This window comes from Dreissena polymorpha, chromosome 12 (genome assembly GCF_020536995.1).
Source record: "Dreissena polymorpha isolate Duluth1 chromosome 12, UMN_Dpol_1.0, whole genome shotgun sequence".
Lineage (NCBI taxonomy): Eukaryota > Metazoa > Mollusca > Bivalvia > Myida > Dreissenidae > Dreissena > Dreissena polymorpha.
Window position 1 is genome coordinate 66,561,422 of NC_068366.1, and position 22,099 is coordinate 66,583,520.

Below are 22,099 nucleotides of genomic sequence, written 5' to 3' on the forward strand. Positions count from 1 at the left end.
AACAAAACACGAAAACGTATTTACCTATTCATATTACGTTTCAGTGTTAATTCTACAAAAATCAACTTTTGAAACATGGTGCCTGCTTCCATTTACCGTTCTTGAATTGATAAAACGGTAAACGAAAAACGAGGGGCGTTCCGCTGTTATTAGGGAGATAAGTCGTGATTGATTTTTCTGCGCAGTTTTCTCCCTTAGAACTTTCCTTTATATGATAAAGACAATTTGCTTATAACAATTTTACAATTATTTGAAACTCTTTACAATACCATTACATTATAATAATAGAAAAATCAACGCTATATATGTCCATTATTTAAAATACTATATAAGTTACAACTATGAATTTAATGCAAATAAATTAATTTTATGAATAACGTTTTTGTTTTGTGTTTTTTTGTACATATTTCCACTTTTCGAATGACTGTTAAAATGAACTGGATGTGTATAAAAAGGCAATGTAAATTTTTCGAAAAGTGTATGTACTTTACAGATCACGCAAGCCAACGCTTGATTGAAGGCGCTTTCCTCTTTCCTGCTCACGGCCTCTACCACCTTGAAGAACTAATCAATTAAATAAGCTCTGAAACTCATATATATCCTTGACACAGCAAATCATTCAGTATAGTTCCAGATATACAAGCTTTTCAATAATGGTATTCGGGTTTTATTTTAGGAGACAGCCAGGGTCTAAAACGAAACGTTTCAACGCGTGCAAGTAGTTTCTATTGGCGTGACGCATGCTATTCCCCTTGACACGTAACGTTTAAAGTAAAAACACAATATAGGCGTAATATCATTGGAAAGTAAATATTTTGTTAGCAGAAACTTTATCTTGAGCGCTTTTTCCGGAACACTAAATATGTTGTTTAATTAGTTATTAAATAGGTACATTATTATTATTATTATTAATAATATTTTATTAAATTATTTGAAGCGCAGAACGGTTTCATATAAGGTGTTTGGTTATAAATCTTTTAGAGCTAAAATCACTAGACATATCACAGTTCAGTTGTTAAATGCAACATGTATTTGTACTTAATCGAATGAATTGGAAAATATATACTAGACACCTTTCACTTAACAATTCCATAAGATTCAAACATTTTTTATTTATTCTCCTTTTGTCCGGTTCCTTCTTTCAATATTTGCAGTACTAATACAACTTTAACATTCTATTATGTAAGGTGATGTTAAAGCGAGATTATACGATTTTTTATATGTGTTTAATTGTAATATATTGATAAAATATGCTACAATAACACAAAATAGGCAAGAAAAATTATAAATTGAAGACGAATTTCATAAAATGCAGCAAATACAAATTAGCGACCCGAGCCGATTGGGACGAAGATATTTCGTACATATTTTCCTACAATAACCGAAGCATTCGTCTTTTTATTAGGATCAGAGTTAGTGTTCGTGTGTCGTATGAATATATATCGTTGCAGGAATTTCAAATGAACCGCTAAACTTAAAGCGAGATTATACGATTTTTAATATGTGTTAAATTGTAATATATTGATAACATATGTTACAATAACACATAATATAGACATTTTATATAAATTTAATAAAATTTGACACAATCGTATAATCTCGCTTTAAAAGTAAAACATAGGGGACATTTAAGCAACCTCCGCCGATTATTCTTAAAACGTCATGCGGGTCTAAAGGGAAATAATAATTGGAATACGGGACTCAGGGGAAGGGGTATTACAGCTCTTAAAGTGTAAGGACCTCCCCTTATTATAGGACTAAAATGAGATTTTTTTTGAAAATTAAAACTAAATTTACATATTATAGTGGCAAAGAACAAGAAATGTCCTAAGAGGCTAATTATAACCCTATTTATTTGGTTGGATCGACATGAAATACCGGTACATTGGGAAACATTAAGATGTCAAGATTTTGATCATTTCTATTTGGAAAAATACATTACCTGGAAAAAACAACTGAAAATATCCACGTCTTCTTGCCTTACGGCGTGTCTTTCCCTCCCCAAAAAGCACGTAAGAAGCCATGCTGATGGAAATTAGGTCATAATATAATAAATAGTTTCCCAATATAATTGAATGTAAAAGCGATATTTTTAAGCGTTTTTCCTTGTACTTATTATAAAACAAAACACGTAATGTGCCCTGTTCATAATTCGTTTAAATCTTCATTACAATAAACAATGATTAAAACTTGGAACGGATTGTTTGGTCCCGTTTACCGTTCTTGGTTTAATATTACGGTAAACGAAAAACGGTTGGCGCTGTGCAAAGATCTATAAATAAATATGTGTTTATTAAGATCTTTGCTCTGTGCTACTGTCTTGGGAAGGTAACTCATTACGGACTGATTACGTTGTTTTGTTTTTGTTATTATTTTGTGTGTGTGTTGTTGTTGGGGGTTGTTTTTTTTGTGGGGGGGGGGGGGGGGGGGGCAGAAAAGACACGCCGTAAGGTAATGTCGATCCAGTCTAATAGAAAGGGGTATAATTTGCCTCTCCCTGAAGATTTCATACTTGAATCGGATCAGGTCGTCAACGAGAAGGTCTGGCGAGTTGTGTATCGTGTTCTTTCTTACAATTTGACCCAGCAATTGAAAAAAATGCAAGATATGTACATTTCCAGAAAGGAAATTCATTTCTTCGATTAATAAGACCAAGTTCTCGGAAATCGCTAATAGTAAAAAACAATTGTTTTAGAGAAGTGGATTTTTCGTTCTAATTTGAATATTTTTCATTCAAAATGATGTTTTACTAATTAATATTATAGCCACACGATAACCACATGTGCTATAGAAAAGCTTTTACAGCTGTAACTATACGTGTATGATTTTATGAGTAAAGGAAATACAGTGTATATGATGATTCAGAGCTTAATTATTAATAAGTTCTTCAAGGTGGTGGTGGCCGTGAGCCGGAAAGAGGAACTCGCCATCAAGAAAGCGTTCGCTTGCATGATCTGTTTAAGTACATACATAAGTCGAAAAGTGTATTGTTTTATTCCTTTTATATATTATACACATCCAGTTCATTTTAACAGTCATTCGAATGAAAAAATCTGTAAATTAATTAATTTGTAACAACGTCATAGTTGTAACTTATATGGTATTTTAAATAATGGACTCTAATTAGCGTTGATTTTCGGTTATTACAAAATAATACATACCTTACTATATATAGTAAAAAATTTGTACAGTTTTTTATGCCATTATCACCATTGCGTGGTCATTATAAATAATCGGCCCTCAGAATGAGTGCGCGTGACGTTCAACTGGAAAAAAATGGCGTCCGATTTCAGTCTTAGCCACAAATCAACGAAATAATCAATCATATTAGATTATTTAATGTCAGGTAGCATGTAAATTGGATGATACAAATATCGATTGAAACTGAAACTCTCTGCTTCACATTAGATTGATGCCTCTATTTGAGTTTTAGAAGGATTCACCAAACAGCAAAATTTAAAAAGTTAAAGACACACTTACCTCTATGACAACTTTAGTCCGATCCTTATAATAATAAAATAACAACGATATGCAATCCGTTTTCTGTTATTCCATTCGTTTATGTATATTTATTTTGAATGACACTTTTTTAAACGAATGTAGCGAATGCTAACCACTGTCACCAACAACACGATTTACAAAATCGAATGACTTGACGGAGCGATTACAAGAATTGTACGTATCAAAGCTTCCAATTATGCACGACAAATGCACAATCCGAAATACGTTTTTGTTTTCGTTCGATGCTTCAAAAATATTTAATATAAACCTTTCATGTCCGAATAGCTAAAACTTGTGTTTTTCGTCACAGAAATTACGTCACAGAAATACGTCCCAAATTGCGTAATCAATTGAATAAAAATAAAAGTACGGAAAGCTGGTTCTGTAATAAATTTTAAAGAAAGAACAAAAGTTGAAAACTAAGATAAACAAAACAAAGTAAGATACATATTATAGACGTTAATACACGGCTGAGCCGGGCCGGGCAGTGATAATCGACCCCAGGTCGCAAACGGCACTCGGGCCGTTATGCTCCCTGCGGGCCGATTATCACTGCCCAGCCCGGCTCGGCAGTGTATTATCTTCTAAGTAATGGTCTTCTAAAGAGATTATATTAATTTTATAATTGTTATAAGCACATTTTCGTTATCCTATAAAGGAAGCATCAAACATAATCATGCTGATACAATTTTAAAACAACACACTTCGTGAACCCAAAGCTACAGGCATTTAAACCTTTGCTCTTGACTTTATAACAATCTTTAGTGTGAAATTCAGGACCAATGTCGCACCCTATATTTGCAACTTGTTGCAAATCACTGGTTGGATGCAAGACCTGCGTGGTACGAGAGTCCACCAGGACGACACACGACGTGCTGCAACAGGGTTTCACGAGGTAATCTATGCTCTCAAGGGAATAGTTCATCATACTAATTGAATTTATATTTTTATCACTAATGTGGGGCTTTTTTCATGCTTTAAACAGAATACCATGCAGTAAATAATTCGATTGTTTTAATTACTTGAAATAAAAGCTACACTGAACAAAGATATTTTATTGTGCCGTGACTATCGAAACGCATGTTATACGTGTAATAAAATCCAATGATTTTAAGCAAAAGCAGACATGTACATTTGTATCATAATTTAATGTTACTAGATCTATTCATTTTCCCATAAGACTAGCCTACAGTAGCTGTCCCAAGACTCGGCTATTCTTATTCTATTATTGTGAACATTTCTGTGACGAAAAACACAAGTTTTAGCTATTCGGACATGAAAGGTTTATATTAAATATTTTTGAAGCATCGAACGAAAACAAAAACGTATTTCGGATTGTGCATTTGTCGTGCATAATTGTTGGAAGCTTTGATACGTACAATTCTTGTAATCGCTCCGACAAGTCATTCGATTTTGTAAATCGTGTTGTTGGTGACAGGGAGAAAACTGCGAAAAAAGATGAATCATGACTTATCTTCCGAATACAGCAGCGCAGCGCCATTCGTTTTTCGTTTTACATTTTACCAAACCAAGAACGGTAAACGGGACCAAATACTTCGTTTTAATTGTCAAATATTGATTTTCGTAAAATTAAAACTGAAACGAAATATGAATAGAGAAATACGTGTTTTGTTTTATAATTTGTACAACAACAAAAAAACCGATATTAAAAGTCAATTTGGTTTTCAATTTTTGTTTTTGTTTCGGTTATTAGGAAATCGGAAAATGAACTAATATGCGTTGCATTTCGTTTTTCGTTTAATCGAATGCAAAATGAAAAAACGAAAAGACGGTATGTGCACGGACCTTGCTTGTCATCTTGGTCCAAGTTTCTCTTTAACGATTTATTTCATAGATGTTCATATGCGAATGTTGTATCCCTTTTGTTTACATTTATTTTAACCCAGTAGCCTGATGTCAATATCCTTGTTTTGAACCGGCAGTATTAATTATGCATATACTTATATGTTAATTGTGTATTAAGTTTAGTATATAGTCGAAGCACTTAGTTTATTAAGGTTATCAATGTAGCTTTCGATTCTCCGCTATTTATATAAATGGCCGATTTTGGGCCGGTAGCGATGGCCGTTTTTTGGCAGCTGGCCGATTTTTGGCCGGTCAGTGGCCGATGTTTGGTCGGTCCGTGGCCGATTTTGGGCCGGTGGCCGATTTTTTGCCGCGTACAATTTTTGGTAAACGAAAATCGAGTGGCGCTGTGCAAAGATCTATAAATAAATATCTGTTTATAAAGATCTTTGCTCTGTGCTGCTGTCTTGGGTAGGTAACACATTACGGCCAATTTTCGGCCAATTTTCGAACGCTCTTTTAATGCTCGAGTCAGTCTTAGATTTTAATGTCAGGGAGAAACACCAGCTTGCTCACGAAAAATGTAAATAACTAGCCCATGCGGTTAATTAATCCGAAAAAATAGTCCCACTGTTGACAACACATTATTATATTCAGTATAATCGCATTAATTGGAGTCTTGGATATTAATATAATAAATACATTATACATTATAACATTATATATAATTGCGTATTTTTTTACTTTCTGCTCATGCGATCAGTTTTATTGGACTAGGTTTTGTATTTTGATAACGCGGGCTTCAAACTAACGTATTTATACTTTTACCAATTGAACGAAATAAGAAACTTTTGTGACGATAACGAACTAGATGTTTCACATTGTATGGCATGTTTTTACAGGATCCTATAATGGTGGCTGCAGTATAGAGAAGACGATCATGCTGATAGGTGAAACTGGCACTGGTAAAAGTAACATTGTAGATGGAATGGTTAACTGCATATTAGGGGTCGAATGACACTATCCATTTAGATTTACTGTAGTAAAAGATAAAGAAAGAGCATGGGTGACAAAGGTTTACAGTTAGATATTTAAAGAAGATTTTGCAGAATTTATTTGTCAATTGTATATAGATGTTATTAAAACAGAAATTATATATCCATATATTTAATCAAAGTTATACTTTTTAAGGCAAAACGACATGGATAACCTGCTCCACCATACACCATGAAAAAGGAAGCAGAATACCGTACACAGTGTATACTATAGATACAACGGGATTTGGTGAGGATCGCCCGGGGTCTCGATAGAGACATTACAATCGTCAAATAAATGCATAGCTTGTTTACAGCGAACCCCCATCAGAGAATGTTAATGACCGATGCAGTTTGTTTTCTTATAAAGAGGGCCTCGATGCCAAACTTAAAACCAGACAGTTTCAGTCAATCGTGTCGTTGTTTGGGAAGGATATTGAGAGGAACATGTGTTCACTGATAACGTTCGTTGATGGAGATGACCCACCCGTTTGTGCTGTTTTAGATAAATCTAACTTTCCATTAAGAAAACGTTTTGCGTTTTATAATGGTGGTCTGTACTCTACAAACAGTGGTCTTCATGAATCCCCATTGGCTTGCCCGTTCTGGGAAATCGGAATAACAAGTTAAAAAAATAGTTTACCATCTAGAAACGATGCAAACAAAAGGAATGCAGCTTACAAATGAGGTGCTAACTGAAAGAAGCACATTAGAGGCTACAGTCAATAATCTTCAACCCAGACTAAAAGCTGGACTTGTTCGTGTAGAGAAAAGAAAAAACAAAATTATTTGAAATAGCAAGAATCAAAAACTTTACTTACACCATTAAAAATGTCAAAATGTCAAAAGTTGACTTGCCGAAGAGTCAACGAGTTACAATTTGCTTAAGATACAATTCCACCTGCCATGAACAATGTTTATGTTCTAACGACGAGGAAACAATCAAATGTTGGGCAATAACCGCTGACGGAAACTATGAAAGCACGATATGAACAAGCATCAGGACGTATTTTGACGCAAGAACAACTACTGAATCGCATTCGTAATGAACTTGACGATCATACAAACACCATCGAAAGCATGATACAGGCCATTACGAACTGCAAAAATCGTCTTTCTAAAATTGCACTGCGCCCGAATCGTCTGAAAATGAATGACTATATAGACCTAGCTGATGATAGAAAAAGAGAAGCATTGGAAGAAAATGGATACATTGAATGTGGCAGTGCACTCAACAAACTTAAAGAACGGAACACAATTTTACAAGTCGTGGATAAGTTTTTAAACAAGGCATCGTACGTGATGAACGTTAATCCAGAACGCAAGTCTGAAGGAAAAGATATTTTTAAACGTTTGGCGAACATTTTTAAGGACTCACTGAATATTGTGGTTGAAAATATCAGATTCAGTATGTAATCGTGAAGAAAACTGACGCATTGCAGAACTCATGGAAACGCTTATTAGAGCAACCTCTTTCCAAAATAAATGATACCTTTTGCTCTATATGACAAAAATACTGTACGTTGCGGATTTCTCCTGGTGTTGGTCTCTACACATACAAATAGTTTTAAAAATTATAAGTTTATAGCAAGTTTTCGGTAAATCTGTGGAAATTTATCTGTTAAAGAGACCTGATCTCAAAATATTTTAAAAATAATCGTTTCCAAAATATATTATAGATTTCACAAAAACAGTGCACAACGAATTAAAAAACACACGAAATAACACAAAAGACAATTACGGATAAAACATGTTTCAATGATGGATACGATTCATTCGAAATGTATGTAATGTGTAACGCTTTTACAACGAATTTGGAAAACCAGTGAATAACTTATAATTAATGATTCGCTGCAATGTCATAAAACCTGAATGACCGAGTGGAAGCGAATTAGATTTTGTTTGAACACGGGTTCCAATCCCTGCGAAAGTAACCAAAAAGAAAATTCTTGAAATAATAATAATTTTAGATTTGATCAAACATTTATGTTTTATAAGTTGATGCCGTAATTGTCATTTTAAAATATGAAACATGACTCTTTACGGAATAGTTTATGGATATATATTGAAACACAGATCCTTGCTTTATTGCACATGCATGAATTTTGGTCACGTAACCCTCCATCTTAAAAAAAGCAACATTATGTGAAATCAATTATTATTACAAAGGCAAAAATGACACTCTAAAATGTATAGAGACAAATTTAAAGGATATAATGAGATTTTGTTTTATCGTGTATTATATGACATGCTTCATTCTTACTACACGCGTTTTGGTATAAGTTCTTACAAACATTATTTATTTTAATAACAAAATATTGACAAGACGTGAGGCCTGTGGTTTTTTAAGCGTATTTATAGTGCTCGTTATTTCCTGCTTCTATTAAAAAATATGACGATTCAGAAACATTGATCCCTTGTATGATAGAGAACGTTTTGTTAAAGATTGAGTAACTTCTTTTATGACGGTTACTATTGTCTTTCTGTTTGTGCTATGTTTGAAATCATAGCATGTATTGTTATAAACCCTCGTCAATCTCTTTGAAATTTAAACATTCGACCCGCATTTTTGCATAGATATCATAAAATAATTATGTTTGACTAATACGTTTATTTCATTAAAAAAATGCGGTAACATCGATATGTCACAACATGTGTGCATAAGACAAAGCTTTGGAAATAATCGGATTGAATTGTTATATATTTTCGACTATAACTTACGAATTATTTTGTGGTTATGTGAGATATTATTTCTGAAAAGAATCAACAAGTGATAATTGTTTATTATGTTCAATTTAATGTAGCATTGATCTACAATTATTGTTTGCGACGTATTTGTTTATTAACAAACTTTATATAAATAACAGATAACTGCTAATATAATTTTATATTGTGTAATAAAATAATGTCAGCTTTACTTTTAACGGTACTTAGTCAAAGTCACCACACAATGACATGAGTGGATGACGGTTAAATGACGATGAGTGTAAGACTTTAATAAATAAAGATAGTGTGTTGGTTTTGCTGTCGTACTTTTGATAGTTTCTTGTTATTATTGTTGTTGTTGTTGTTGTTACTAGAAATAAAACAAATATTCGTGAAAAAACAACCTAAGAAATATTAGGCCTACTGCTAAAACTGTGTTTATCAAGAGCGAATATGATGGTCATGGTAATGATGATGACGAAGAGCAAAAATAAAAAGAAGAAGATAAGATGATGATGATGATGATGATGATGATGATGATGATGATGATGATGATGATGATGATGATGATGATGATGATGATGATGGTGATGATGATGATGATGATGATGATGATGACGATGATGATGACGACGACGATGATGACGACGAAGATGATGGTGATGTCATTTTTGTTGGTAACATCCCAACACAAATGACAAAATGACAGACAATTTATTATGAAATACAAAATAAAAAGAGGCATTAATTTGGACTTGTTTCTAAACAATAGTCCAACTTAGGAGGTCGGGGAGTAGTCATTTTAAGCTCGGCTGTTTTCGGAGAAAACCCGAGGTATTGTCATAGACAGCTCGTCGTCCGCCGTCCGCCGTCCGCCGTCCGCCGTAGGCGTCGTGCTAAAACCTTAACACTGGCTCTAAAATCAAAGTGCTTCCACCTACAACTTTGAAACTTTATATGTATATGCACCTTGATGAGTTCTACACGCCACACCCATTTTTGGGTCACTAGGTCAAAGGTCAAGGTCACTGTGACCTCTAATATAAAACTTTAACATAAACCTTTACATTCGCTCTTAAATCAAAGTGCTTCCACCTACAACTTTAAAACTTCATATGTACATGCACCTTGATGAGTTCTACACGCCACACCCATTTTTGGGTCACTAGGTCAAAGGTCAAGGTCGCTGTGACCTCTAACATAAAACTTTAACATAGCCTCTACAATAAAAGTGCTTCCACCTACAACTTTTAAACTTCATATGTACATTCACCTTCCTCATTTCTACACGCCACACCCATTTTTAGCTTGGCTGTTTTCGGAGAAAACCCGAGGTATTGTCATAGCCAGCTCGTCGTCTGCGGTCCGCCGTCAGCCGCCCGCCGTAGGCGTCGTGCTAAAACCTTAACATTGGCTCTAAAATCAAAGTGCTTCCACCTACAACTTTGAAACTTCATAAGTAGATGCACCTTGATGAGTTCTACACGCCACACCCAATTTTGGGTCACTAGGTCAAAGGTCAAGGTCACCGTGATCTCTAAAAAAAATCTGACAAGCTTTCGCAGCCGAGCGTTGGCACCCTTTATGCGGTGCTCTTGTTAAATTATACGATACAAACACACAAAATAACGTTTCAGGAATTCACATTTGAATACGTCAGCTTAATAAGCGGAAGTTCAATCATTCGATATGTAATATTCATTTACCAAAGTATTTGAATGCACATATTAAGAATTGTCAGGCCTCTCCATGTGGTACTCCGCTACGTGTCATCTCCACCGTTGAAATCTCCGATCATATATGCTATATATATGTTAAAGCTAACTGATAATTGGCCGAGTGCACCATTTCGGTACCTGTGTATCCTTTTTAGCTGATAATGATCGCCACACTATGACCGCAACAGGGTGCCAGCACAGAGAGGCGTGATACATTGTCAGGCGAGGTGACCAATTACTTATAATGGGCGTTATACCGTACTCCCGTGTAACGGCAACCCGCATTTTCTGCTGAGGGCATTGGTTAAACCGGTGCATCTAAAACAGTGCATACAGCAAATTGCAAGTAATAGAAACAGAATGTATGGTAGACACAAACCTCGTGCATATGCCCGGCCTTAAAACAAATGCTCAATAATTACATACACTTACATTATAATTCGGATATAATGTAAAGCAACCTCTATCGATTCCACTTAATTGCCGGTTGGACCCTTTGATTTGTGTATGCGCAGAAATAGGAGTTTTGACCCAAAGAGTCTATTAACAAAAGAGACAACAAAAGATTCACAAAATCTGACTGACTCAGACCACACAAGTCACTTCTTACACAAGATTTTACTAGACTGAACTCTTACTCTTTGGTCTGTTTCAAGTATTCTACGTTTTCGTACTTGACACTTCGACCGCACGAATACTCAAAGATACAATACAACTGAGCGATCAAACTGGTCTCATCGCGCTTGATTGTAAGCAATTAATCTTTATCTGTTAAAGTTCTGCATGCTTTTGTTCTTTTAAAGTGTGTAAATATATTGTTATTGTGTCAATGGTGTCCTTAAAATAATAATGCTAACATAATCATTCTGTGTTAAAGCTCTGAATGTTTTCGTCCTTTTAAACATTTTTTGTCATTAATGTAATTTGATTATGAATTATTCACATGTGTATTTAAACCAAATATATATCAATAAACATCTTTGATAAATCAAAGACTGGTATAAAACTTGATGGGCAGTAAATGAACCAATACATGCCATTTGATTTTCTTCAAATGATCAGTAGTCATTTTTTTAGAAAATACAGCCCATACGTACTCCACCATTCATCAAAGTTCAAGACGTAACACAAATTACACACAGGGTGCCTAAATCTGCACCTGTGTCATCAGATAAACAACCTGTATTTATCTTTCTTGACAGGTCCTTTCAAATGTGTCATAGCTTTAACAGGGTCGAGTCTGCTTCAACAACTTTGACAGGCAACAACCTTCCATGACATACATTGTGTACTAAAAATGAATGCTATATTTAAAGCTATCGGTAACTTGACGCAACTGCATCAATCATTCACCCGATCATCCTTCTGAATTGTTATAATGACAAACTACATTGTATATAAAGAAATGAAACAACACTGTTCATATGGTGTGGGAAATTTTAATAAGATTTGCAATCTATCTTATAGTTTCTATGTACATAAACACTGATTTGGTTGTCTGCCTATATTAAACAAATACAATTAGTGGATCAAGCTAAGAAAAAAATGAAATAAAAACATAAAGCAAATCTAAGAAACAATCAAAATGAACATGCATTAAAACGCTAAGATAATTTAGGCATCTATTTATCAAAACAAAATTAAGAGAGACAAAACTTCTTACTTTCATCTGTAAAAAATGTAACTTAACAATGCGGTTTCAGCAGCTTTCAGCATCTATATCACACTAAATTGGAAAGTCTGTTCAGTAAAAACCATGCCATACGGTCTAGTAAGAAAACACAAAAGGAATAAGAGAATATGCTCATTAACATTTGGATAAGCTAAACTAAATGGCAATAAAATAATATCGTTCAATTTATGTATTTGTATACCGGTTAACGACATTCATATAAAATAAAACGAACAACAATAACACTAACACACAAACAATTTATGGGGATTTTAGAAAAGTAGAAATTGCGTCAACAGTTAATTCATTTTCTGTACCTCGACTACACCCATTGAATATCAAGTAAGGTTTTGTGTAAGTTTCCACACAAATTATATAAAAACATGTTTAAACATTACACAAAGCAAAAAAAAAAAGAAAGCAGATTATTAAGCAACAAACACTTCTGCCCTTGGGCATGGAAGAAACCTGTAATATCACTCACAATACTTACAAGAATGTGAATCTCCATAGAGAAAATTACTGGAATAAATGCCCTAAGTTTCATTGTAAGATTTTCCAAGAGTAGAAAAATTAATTAATGTTAACTTCGAGCCATTTTTGTCATAAGAATTAAATTGATCAATTTATATTTGATTTCAAATCATAGATGAAATTTCCAAAAAGAAGTAAAAGCTGGAAATGCTTTAGTAACACACGTTTTCAGGTGAAAATTTTAGAAAATATAAGTAATAAAATACAAATTGTTAACAAAAACACGTCAATATTAAAATCCTATATTTTTATCACAACATTAAAGAGCTTACATTAATGGTACATCCTACAATGTGTTCAACAGGACAACGTCTATAATCAAACTAAGTTACCTACAATTTTTGCTTATGAGAGGTAACATGGCTCAAGAAAACAATATATATTACAAATCAATCAAACAAAAGTCACACACATGTATCAAGCAGGGCATATTCTCCCTCCTCAGTGAATGGGTTTGGGTCCCATTGAAGTGGGAGATTTGTACGAATATTTATTGACAGGAGTAATATGATGTTTGAATTTACTTAAAATAATGAATATTGTGTTGTTTTTAATATTAATAATTGTGTTTTTAACAGGAAAAATACTTGCTTTACTAAAAAATAAAGATTCAAAGATACATTTTAAATCAGTGGAGGGGTGGGGGGAGGGGGCCCAAGAATAGATGACATTAGTATGCCCTGCCAAAAGATCAATGCAAACATTCCAGCAAACAACACTTTTTATTACAAATGAAATGATAACACTCAACACCTAATATGTGTATATTTACATTCATTGTTTATATATTTCACCTCAATTCTGCAATACAAACAAACTTTAAACTTGCCCACAAACATCATAGGTACTTTGAAGCCACTCAAAATTGTATCAACACTTATTTCCCATTAAGTCAAATAAATTTCATTTAGAATGTAAACATTATACCACGTTTGTCAAAAGTGAATTGATCTGAATTTTTCAGTATATTTCAACTTTGAAGTTTCATGAAATGGCACTTTGAATTATATTGAGACTGATTTTATACATATAAAAAATGCTAAAGAAGGCTTAATATTTTAGTAGGTATTTAAGACAAAACTTTTCTCTCTTTTTCAAAATCGTGTTTTATAATTTCAAACAATCTTAGGATTTTTTTCATTATTGTACTTAATGTTGTACTTGTTTAATTAAATCAATAAAAATGATTTTCCAAAACAAACCATGAAGTGTGCATAAGTTTAAGGTGTTGAGAAAAAATGCTAAAGTAAGTCTCAAAAAGATTCCTAATAGTTAATAAAGTAATTAAATTGATATATTTGTGCTGACTACAGAAAATGTGCATGGTAACATCAATGTTCTCAAGAAATTTAGGCTACACAAATCCTGCATAATCTACCCCACGCTGGATTGACAAGAGAGATGGCTAGTTTCTGCAGTCAGCCCTGGAAATGTAGGAGTGTCCTCGGTCCAGCACCCGACCTGTCTGCTATCTACGTCCGCCTGTGTCGCACTTCCTTGCTGTCTCCTGGTGTTGTCTCGCTGTAAATTATCAAACAAACAAGTGACATTTAATCTTTACAAAAGGCTGACATACAAATGAAAATATCTGTGAAATACCGTAGTAAGTTCTATCAGTTATCACATCCATGATAACCTTCATCACTTTTGCAACTTAAAACTTTACAACAACCCAGACTTTTATCATCTTTTAAAAAACAGTCCTTTGAATAAATAGTTTTGATTTTTTTTAAATAATATTTCTTTTCAGTGTTATAAAAAAACTATTGGACAGGATCAATTTAAGGAAAAACTTAAGATTTGAAATATTTTTCTACGAGATGTTCAGCCATGATTCAAAGGGACAAAAGGACTTTCTAATTTCCAACTGCTGGTACTTACTCAGTTCCGTCAACAGCCTCATCCTCCTCTGCAAGCTTCTTGCTTCGTCTCTTCTCGTACAGCAGAATGATGACACACAGGACCACCACCTCAGCCACAATACCCAGGAATGGCCAGAGAGCGGCAAGCTTGTCTGCAAACAAACATACTTCAGTGAATATACATGACTAGATGACTGCACTAGGAAACCCAAGAATACCCACAGGGCAGTCAGAATGTCTTGATAAAACATACTGGACATCAATTAAATAGTGTCAAAGATAACATGGAAAAGTATAATTTTCCACCGCTGTCACTATTTCTCTAAGACAGTATGTTATTATATATACCCTATAGGGCTACCACAGGCCATCTGTATAGGACATAGTCATTGCATGAATCTAGCAAGAGTGGTAGAAGTGTGGAGACTTAGGTACAATGGGAGATCGTGCAGTGATTATTGCAATTGATTATTGATGGATCAAGTGCAATAAAGTGTAAATGACCAAATATAGAAGACTTGCAGATGAGTAGATACGACTAGAAAAAAGAAGATATTTAAATGCAAAATTTATTAATGACCCTGCTTAACTTGGCAATATGGTTGATTATAGATTTATTTGCGTCCATTTATTTACAGTCAGAGCTTACGGTGCAGAAAACAAACAGACTCTCTTACATGGCTGCATGGGGATTGATGCCGATCATGAAGTTTTGAAACAAGAGGGCCTGACAGGCCCAAAGACGCTCACCTGAGATAACAAGATATTATTGAGACAAACCTTCTGACCAAGTTTCATAAAGATCGAAAAATAAATGTGACCTCTAGAGTGTTAACAAGGTTTTACTATAGCCATATAAGGAAAAATGCCTCGCCTCCTGGCGGCCATGTTTTTCAACCAACTGGCATCATTTTCGAACTCTTCCAAGATATTATTGAGATGAATCTTCTGACCAAGTTTCATGAAGATTGGACAATAAATGTGGCCTCTAGAGTGTAAAACAAGATTTTACTATAGCCATATATAGCCATATAAGGAAAAATCCCCCCCCCCCTTTGGAAGCCAAGTTTTTCAAGCAAAAGTTACAATTTTTGAACTCATCCAAGATATCATTGAGACAAATCTTCTGACCAAGTTTCATGAAGATCGGAAAATAAATGTGCTATCTAGTGTTAACAAGGTTTTACTATAGCCCTATAAGGAAAAATGCCCCGGCCCCTGGTGGCCATGTTTTTCAACCAACCAGCATCATTTTCGAACTCATCCAAGATATTATTGGGATGAATCTTCCGATCAAGTTTCATGAAGATCAGACAATAAATGTGGCCTCTAGAGTGTTAACAAGATTTAACTATAGCCATATAAAGAACAAGATGCGTTTGTGAAACACAATGTCCCCCTATATGATGTTTGACATTGTAGGATGACCTTGACCTTGTGAAGGATGACCTTGACCTTTCACCACTCAAAATGTGCAGCTCCATGAGATACACATGCATGCCAAATATCAAGTTGCTATCTTCAATATTGCAAAAGTATTCATAAAATAAGCGATTTGGGCCACATATATTTGACCTCTGACCTTGAAGGATGACCTTGACCTTGACCTCTCACCACTCAAAATGAGCAGCTCCATGAGATGCACATGCATGCCAAATATCAAGTTGCTATCTTCAATATTGCAAAAGTATTCATAAAATGAGCCATTTTAGCCACATATAATTGACCTCTGACCTTGAATGATGACCTTGATCTTGACCTTTCACCACTCAAAATGTGCAGCTCCATGAGATACACATGCATGCCAAATATCAAGTTGCTATCTTCAATATTGCAAAAGTATTCATAAAATGAGCGATTTTGGCCACATATATTTGACCTCTGACCTTGAAGGATGACCTTGACCTTGACCTTTCACCACTCAAAATGTGCAGCTTCATGAGATACACATGCTTGCCAAATATGAAGTTGCTATCTTCAATATAGCAAAAGTTATTGCAAAATGTTAAAGTTGGCGCAAACAGACAGACAGACAGACCAACAGACAGGGCAAAAACAATATGTCCCCCACTACTATAGTGGGGGACATAAAAATGCCCCCCCCCCTTGGCAGCCATGTTTTTCAAGCAAACGTAACCATTTTCGAACTCATCCAAGATATCATTGAGACCAATCGTCTGACCAAATTTCATAAAGATTGGACAATAAATGTGGCCTCTTGAGAGTTAACAAGGCAAATTTTGACGGCGCACGGCGGACAAAAGGCGATCACAAAAGCTCACCATGAGCATGTTGTGCTCAGGTGAGCTAAAAACAGTTAGAGATAAGCACTGCTGTTGTTGACTGAAAACAATTATTATTTAATAGGGAAGATTTGTCTTGCTTATCACTAATGAGGATACTTAAGAATGGACATCCTGAAAAGCACGTTAAGAAAGCATTTAAATACCCGTGCTTTCTGTTATTATTTTTTATATGGAAACTAGACTGCAAAACTGTGAGATACCATTATAACGTCTTAAAAGAGGACCAATTTGTTTATATGGATATCTTCGAGAAATCAATTGAAAGTGACAGTGACCTTTGACCTAGTGACCCCGATTTCAATATAGGTCACCTTCTGTCCAAGGCCAGTGCACATGTGAAGTAACGAGCCAATCATTCAATTTGTTGACAATTTTTTTTATCAGAAACAAACTGGTCTACGGACAGTCAACCACTGATTGACAGACATCCAGCAAAACAATATACCCCCTCTTCTAAGAAAATCTAAATGCTTGTAACAATAGAATTTTTTTTAAAGAAAGATTCATTAAGATTGACCTGTTCCTGAACAAGCAAATTATAATAATACATGTATTGCTGTAATGTCTGATAAAAAACGTTAGACGCCGATTTTAATTTTAACCAATAAATTGTTTTCCATGACAAATTATCTTTTCATTTAAAATCATTGAAACAAACTAAAAACTTCCAGTGCAAATCTTACCAGGTTTTTTTTTGGCCCGATTTTATAGCCGAAATTCGGCTATGTTCCCAATCCCAAAAAGTATACTTTTTTCCCAAAATGTGGCAAAAATTTCCCAATTTCCCCCAAAAAAATTTTTTTTTTTTTTTAGAAAGATGTCTAATGTATATTTTATCTCGTTTTTAATTCAATTACATCTAACTAAGTATTATATGATTTTGTTCTTTTAATTTGAATGATTATAAAGGGTTATATCAAATTTAGTTTTTCCCTAATCAGTGGACTTTTCGTGTGGAAAAAAAAAGCTAATTAATTTATTTTCCCAATTTCATGAAAATGCCGATAAAATTCCCAATTCCAAAGCCATGGGCTATCTTCCCAAAAAGTGGAAAAAAAAACCTGCTTACCTTTAACACGCAGCTCCATGACTTTAGAGGCATTGTTCGGTTCAATGTTGTTTTCCGCAACACATGAGTATAAGCCAGCGTCATCGTAGGTGAGATCGAAGATGATGAGTTTCCCTGTAGTGATTTCCTCATATTCACTGAAGTGTAGCCTGACAGTTGTGTTTAGCTCCTTGCCATCCTTGTACCACTTCATGGTAGGCTTCGGGAAGCCTGTGGCTTTACACTTGAGCTCCAGTTTGTCACCCTCCACCATGTTCTTGCTGTTGTCGCTGGATACGATCACAGGGCCACCTGCAACAATGGCCAGTTTAACCCTTTACCAATCATAAACGCATTTTGACCCATTTGAAGTGCCTAACAAAATAAGAATAAAGACTTCTTACTAGATTCAACTTTAAAGCCTTCATTTCCAACCCTTAGTTACTTTTAAGCAGCAAACGGAATAAACCCTGCACAGACTGCAAAATACTTGCAGACTGTTCTAGTTTTATGCTGATTGCATATATCCATGTTCAATCTGCTTCTGAGTGGGAAGGGTTAACAGTCAACTGACATGTATGAAGCACCAGTGTTTTTTTTTCAGCATTTGGACGGGTCCGGTAAACGGACCAGTTCCCAATGACCTACGGACCCGTTCCCAAAATGAACCGGACCCGTCCCAATTGCTGAATAAATACAAAAAATTCCAATCGCAATCGAGTAAACAATCTCCGAAAACCCCAACTTGACTTATTTCGAGACCATTTTAAGTTTCCTCCGATTTGACTTCTCAATCAATGACTGGGTTAAACATTTAATGTAACATTCGTACATTAATTACATCTATGTTATCACAGACTACCCTATGAGCGACTAGAGTGATAATTTCATTCTAAGGCCCGTGATTTCACCCTACGAGCCCAGACAAGCGAAGATCAAGTCACCCGATTTGTTTATTAAGCAAGACCGAAAAAGCTAAAATCAAGCCGCGCGATTATGTTTATTAAAGCGTGCTACCGCCTGCAAGTGATAAGCAAGTTTATTGTTTGTTTATTTGTTTATATAACGGTTGCACAATTCACCCCCCGCACGGATCGCTAATTGATTGTTACAAAGCAGTCGCTTAATATTGGTTGCTTTAACAATATACTCGTGCCTCTTTGCGCATGCCGTAAATTGTCTAATGATTACGTGATAATTGACTGACCATATATTATATATTGCAGGTTTTTGGCAGACGGCACGGTTATAAGAAGTCAGAAAAAATATGAAAGAACAAGAGTTGAGTTCGTCAGAAACACAATGCCCCCTATTGCGCCGCTTTGAAATTATTATTTTTAGACTTTTGACCTTGAAGGATGACCTTGACCTTGAACTTCCACCACTCAAAATGTGCAGCTTCATGAGGACGCGGCTTTGAATTTATTTATTTTTACCTTTGACCTTGAAAGGATGACCTTGACTTTGAAAGATGACCTTGACCTTCCACCACTCAAAATGTGCAGCTTCTTGATAACGCCGCTTTGAAATGCTTTTATTTTTTTTAACTTTGACCTTGAAGATGACCTTGACTTTGAAGGATGACCTTGACCTTAAACTACCACCACTCAAAATGTGCAGCTTCATGAGAACACCGCTTTGATTTATTTTTTTGACCTTTGACCTTGAAGGCTGACCTTGACCTTAAAGGCTAACGCTGCTTTGAAATTATTATTTTTTTATTTTTATTGACATTTGACTTTGAAGGATGACCTTGACCTTGAACTTCCACCTCTCAAAATGTGCAGCTTCATGAGATACACATGCATGCCAAAAATCAAGTTGCTATCTTCAATATTGAAAAAGTTATGGCCAATGTTAAAGTTTTCGGACAGACAGACGCCATATATTTGACATTTGACCTTGAAGGATGACCTTGACCTTCACCTTTCACCACTCAAAATGTTCAGCTTCATGAGATACACATGCATGCCAAATATCAAGTTGCTATCTTCAATAGTGAACAAGATGTGTTTGAGAAACACAGTGTCCCCCTATATGACGTTTGACCTTGAAGGATGACCTTGACCTTGACCTTTCACCACTCAAAATGTGCAGCTCCATGAGATACACATGCATGCCAAATATCAAGTTGCTATCTTCAATATTGCAAAAGGATTCATAAAATAAGCGATTTGGGCCACATATATTTGACCTCTGACCTTGAAGGATGACCTTGACCTTTCACCACTCAAAATGTGCAGCTCCATGAGATACACATGCATGCCAAATATGAAGTTGCTGTCTTCAATATTGCAAAAGTATTCATAAAATGAGCGATTTTGGCCACATATATTGACCTCTGAATCTAAAGGATGACCTTGACCTTGGCCTTTCATCACTCAAAATGTGCAGCTTCATGAGATACACATGCATGCCAAATATGAAGTTGCTATCTTCAACATAGCAAAAGTTATTGCAAAATGTTAAAGTTGGCGCAAACCAACCAACAGACAAACCAACAGACAGGGCAAAAACAAATGTTTGTTAAATCCAGTTAATGCTTTCTCCATTATTGAATCGTCATTACTTGCAATTTGAATCGCCAGCTTTGAATTGAACGCGGGTTGAATGTTAAGTCCGTCATTTACAATATCAAAGGTCAGGACGCAGCAATTTAATTCTACTTGGATAATTGATATCGAGAAAATGTGTTTTCTCAATGTTTATGTGTAGTATTATTACTTGTTAGTATAAAAAATGAACTGTGATTCCAGTTTATAGAAGATGGGTGATACTCGTAATTATCGGTGGATTAACGACTGACAAAACTCGCTGGATTTAGATCTACTATTGGATCTACGTAATTAATAGACCTTTGATCAATATGGTTTTTACTTTAATTAATTTTGCCGACTTTCTTTAATCGTGCTGTCTGAAAAGTCTGCAAAAAACCCTGCAATTTTTGGATGGTCAATCAATTATCACGTAACCACTGCTGCTAATTACACAGTTAGTGGGCACGCACTATTTAGACGGTGACATGTGTATTGGAAGAGATGAGATAAGATAAACAACGCCCGGGGTATTCCCTCGATTATAGACCGAGTATCAAATACTGAAACATTAATTTCAATTAGGAGCACAGCGGGATTTATTACCATGGAACTCGAGATGTTAACTGACTGACGCACGGGTCAAATTTTCGACGCGTCAAAATGACGCACAGCAGAAAAAAGGGTTGCGTCAAAAAGGAGTCATTTTTAATTTGCTCGCATCAAAACGCAGGATTCTGCGTCTATTGAAATCCCTGATGTCCCATGCATTATGATTGTGTTTTGTTACAAAAGCAGTCATAGGGATGATGATAATATAATGACTAAAATAATGTGATGAAAAGGTGCTACCGGTACATATCTTAAATTACTTAAATGTGTTAAATATCATAAAAAGTTTGGCATCTGTTGAAACTTTCGTCCACCCATTCCCCTCAGTACACTGCAACAAAAATAAGCACTTAGTGCTCAGATAAGGCTATGCAACCTGGGGGTGTCTGGACTCTCATCAGCCCAGAAAGACAGCATTCTTGATACATTTAAAGCAGATAAAAAACAGAGAACTCTATCTGTAACAATCTGTGCTCCGATAGCATGTTGTTTGTGCAAGACTGTGAAAAAAAAGTTAATGTTGCTTTCCTGTGTCATTTAAAGCTGACAAAAGTTAAACACAGTCATAAAAATACCATTCTTCAATTGGTACAATTCACAACTTAATTTTTCCCAATTGGAAGATTTCGCGACACGTTTTTTCCCAATTTGGTGATTTTACAACGCGAAATATTCCTAATGGCATTGGTACCGGACCCGTTCCCAATTGGGTGAAAAAAATCACTGGAAGCACACACATTTACCATGATGCTGGCTTATCATTACC

At 35.1% G+C, this 22,099-nt stretch overlaps 1 protein-coding gene and 1 long non-coding RNA gene across 2 annotated transcripts in view; one reads left to right on the forward strand and one right to left on the reverse strand.

Annotated features, from left to right (window-relative positions):
• The first annotated feature begins 6,013 nt into the window (after positions 1-6,013).
• LOC127852255 (uncharacterized) lies at positions 6,014-7,844 on the forward strand. The gene is made up of 2 exons (XR_008036149.1): positions 6,014-6,272; positions 6,499-7,844. It is a non-coding gene; the product is annotated as an uncharacterized LOC127852255 (long non-coding RNA).
• Positions 7,845-12,188: 4,344 nt separating this feature from the next.
• The window catches only part of LOC127852244 (neuroplastin-like), a 55,402-nt gene continuing 45,491 nt past the window's right edge, over positions 12,189-22,099 (reverse strand). Inside the window, exons 6-8 of the mRNA XM_052386138.1 lie at positions 18,209-18,499; positions 14,853-14,985; positions 12,189-14,492 (exon numbers count right to left, since the gene is read on the reverse strand). Of these exons, the coding sequence (XP_052242098.1) occupies positions 14,444-14,492; positions 14,853-14,985; positions 18,209-18,499 (473 nt within the window). The 3' untranslated portion in view covers positions 12,189-14,443. The remainder of the gene's footprint in view (positions 14,493-14,852; positions 14,986-18,208; positions 18,500-22,099) is intronic.